Source organism: Antrostomus carolinensis, unplaced genomic scaffold (genome assembly GCF_000700745.2).
Source record: "Antrostomus carolinensis isolate BGI_N321 unplaced genomic scaffold, ASM70074v2 scaffold20033, whole genome shotgun sequence".
In the NCBI taxonomy this organism is placed as follows: Eukaryota; Metazoa; Chordata; class Aves; order Caprimulgiformes; family Caprimulgidae; genus Antrostomus; species Antrostomus carolinensis.
The window spans coordinates 10,887-13,745 of record NW_010303382.1 but is presented as its reverse complement, the minus strand read 5'-3'; the positions used below and the strand labels follow the sequence as shown (position 1 = coordinate 13,745).

Genomic DNA, 2,859 nt, shown 5'->3' with positions numbered 1-2,859 from the left:
TCCATTTAAAAACAGGTTGTTTGGCAGTTACGGAGCTGTTTTTAAAAGACGACTGTTCTATGTATCTAAGTTCAAGAATGCTTACAAGACAGCAAAATGTCTTTTGGGCTGTAAACTTGGTTTTAGATTATATGGGTTCCAAATTATTTTACCAAATATGGTGGTCCTTCAGAATTATCACTTATTTAATTTAAAATAACAGATTACTTTTATTTTAAAATAATCGTGTTTTGGCAACTTGCATGCCATTCTGGTGCAGTTGTCACAATTAAAAATAGAATAGTTTTGCTATACTTGGCAGCCAGTACCGTGGTAGCACAGCATAACTTAGTCATGCAAGAATAAAAATGTCTTACTCATACTCTTGTATTCAATGTTTTTCTCATAGTGTAAACCTCATGAAGACCAAATTAGACCCAGAAGGACTGGGCATCATACTACTGGGTCCCTTTCTGCAAGAATTTTTCCCTGAGCAGGTAATCGGTATAGCTTTACTGCTGCAGAGCATTGTCTGTTCTGCTTGTCTTTGAGATTCATTAAACACTTTCATCAGTATCACAGAGCTATTTTTAATAATAAGTATTGCATTCATTTGACACAGCTGACCAGCAAATAACTTGTTGTATGACATAACAAACCGTAGACTTCCGTTTTGCCAAAGGTATCCATGATTTTGTCAGCTTTACACTGGAAGGAAACTCCATTGTAGCAACAAGTTCTGTGATTAACTTCAGGAAATATATAATCATTTTGCATATGAAATTGAACTGGTTCCCTACTCAGAAAGCTCATCTGAGTTTGTTTTTTCTGAGAATAAATGACCATACTGTTTTTATCAATATAAATGTCTGCTGTAATTGCTAGCAAATGGGAAAAGGTTACAATTCAGAAGACACTTGAACTGCACTGCCAAAGATGGTAGGGACTGAGTACATCATTAAGAGATGATTCAACATCTAAAGGGAAAAAAAAAAGGAGTTAGAGTGTTCATTTTCTCTGGATTTACAGAATTACATCTGCATTGTATATTTGCCAACTGTTTCTTCTTCCTTTCATTTGTATATATAGAAGTGGAAATATCTTTACAATTTAATATAATTTAATATTACTGGTTACAATTGCCTTACACTTACAAATCTGGAAGACTCCAGTGCTTAATTTTAGACCCTAGATGCTTAGAATGAAGTTCAGAAAGCCAAAGCACATCCTCCATAATTGGATGTCCAGCACTGCAGGCCATAGGTAGCTGGAGGAGAAAACAGCCATCATACGGGGCTGCTGCCTCTGTTGCCTCTTGCCAAGGGGCATCACTGACTGAAGAAGGGCAGCTGGAGAAGGGAGCTGTACTGGGTTTGTGTGGCAAGGTTTTGGTAGCAAGTGGGCTACAGGGGTGGCTTCTGGGAGAAGCTGCCAGAAGCTTCCCCTGTGTCTGACACAGCCAATACCAGCCGGCTCCAGGACAGACCCGCTGCTGGCCAAGGCCGAGCCCATCAACAGTGGTGCTAATGCCACTGTGATAACAAATTTAAGAGGGGGTGGGGAGGGAACTGTGTAACAACCTGTGGCCCCGTGGAGAGAGGAGCCCACACTGGAGCAGGTTTGCTGGCAGGACTTGTGACCCCATGGAGGACCTGCACTGGAGCAGTCTGTCCCTGAAGGACTGCACCCCATGGAAGGGACCCAGGCTGGAGCAGTTCATGAGGAACTGTGGCCCGTGGGAAGGACTCAGTTGGAGAAGTTAATGGAGGACTGACTCCTATAGGAAGGACCCCACGCTGGAGCAGGGGAAGAGTGTGAGGAGTCCTCCCCCTGAGCCACTCAGGGAGAGGAGGTAGAGAAAATCAGGAGTGAAGTTGAGCCTGGGAAGAAGGGAGGGGTGGGGGAGGTGTTTTAAGATTTTGGTTTATTTCTCATCATCCTCCTCTGATTTGATTGATAATAAATCAAACTAATTTCCACATATCGAGTCTGTTTCGCCTGTGCCAGTAATTGGTGAGTGATCTCTCTCTGTCCTTATCTCCACCCACGAGCCTTTTATTATATTTTCTCTCCCCTGTCCAGTTGAGGAGGGGAGGAGCTTTGGTGGGCATCTGGTATCCAGCCACGGTCAGCCCACCACAGGAGCATAGTGGAATTATGGGCAGATCCCCACCTTAGTCACTAGAGAGTTGGTGGAGGAACTCATTCCTTGCTGTAAACTTGGAGCCCTCAAGTCAATGATTGCCCATCAAGTACTAATTCCCTGTTTGCACGAGATTCCCCACCATCCAGTTTTGCCTGTGCTGTTGAACTTCTGCTGGCTCCAGTACAGAACATGGGAAGCGTTACTGCCTTAAGGGTACAGTCTGAACCATCAGCACGTTGTGGATTGGGACCTACCAGTATCAGTTACTGAATGAATGCTGAGGGCACGGATATGTTGTCCAATCTGTCTGTGCTCTGTAGATCTGATAGCGGGAGCCCTTATCTGTATTAACACCTCGTTCAGAATTCTTTCTGAAACTGAAATTTTGTAAAAATGAATTTGAATGTGTTTCTTTAAAATACAGTGAGGAAATAGCAGATGCCAGTGACAGTTGGAATTGTCGATATTCCCCTTTATACAGTATTTGAACATGTAGCTAGTGCTCAGGAGATCTAGATTCAATATCTTCTTTGCTGAGAATATTCAAAACCCCATTCTTACTCTCTTAGGAAGTATTGAAGTATTGAACTCCACTTCAAACGCAGGAAGGGATCTCAGCTTTCCTTTTCAAAGCTGTTGGCTTAGAAGAAAAATACTCCAAGATCGTTCAGCCTGAGAGAGCAAGCCTGACTCCTTAGTGGTTAGGGCAGTCAGCTGGAGAGGGGGATTCCTGA

General features: G+C 43.1%; 1 protein-coding gene across 1 annotated transcript in view; it reads left to right on the top strand.

Moving 5' to 3' along the window:
* Positions 1–388: 388 nt before the first annotated feature.
* LOC104521938 (ubiquitin carboxyl-terminal hydrolase MINDY-3-like) overlaps positions 389–2,859 on the top strand; it is a gene marked incomplete at its 5' end in the record, with an annotated part of 5,906 nt that continues 3,435 nt past the window's right edge. Inside the window, one exon of the mRNA XM_010164078.2 lies at positions 389–476. Within this exon, the coding sequence (XP_010162380.2) occupies positions 389–476 (88 nt within the window). The remainder of the gene's footprint in view (positions 477–2,859) is intronic.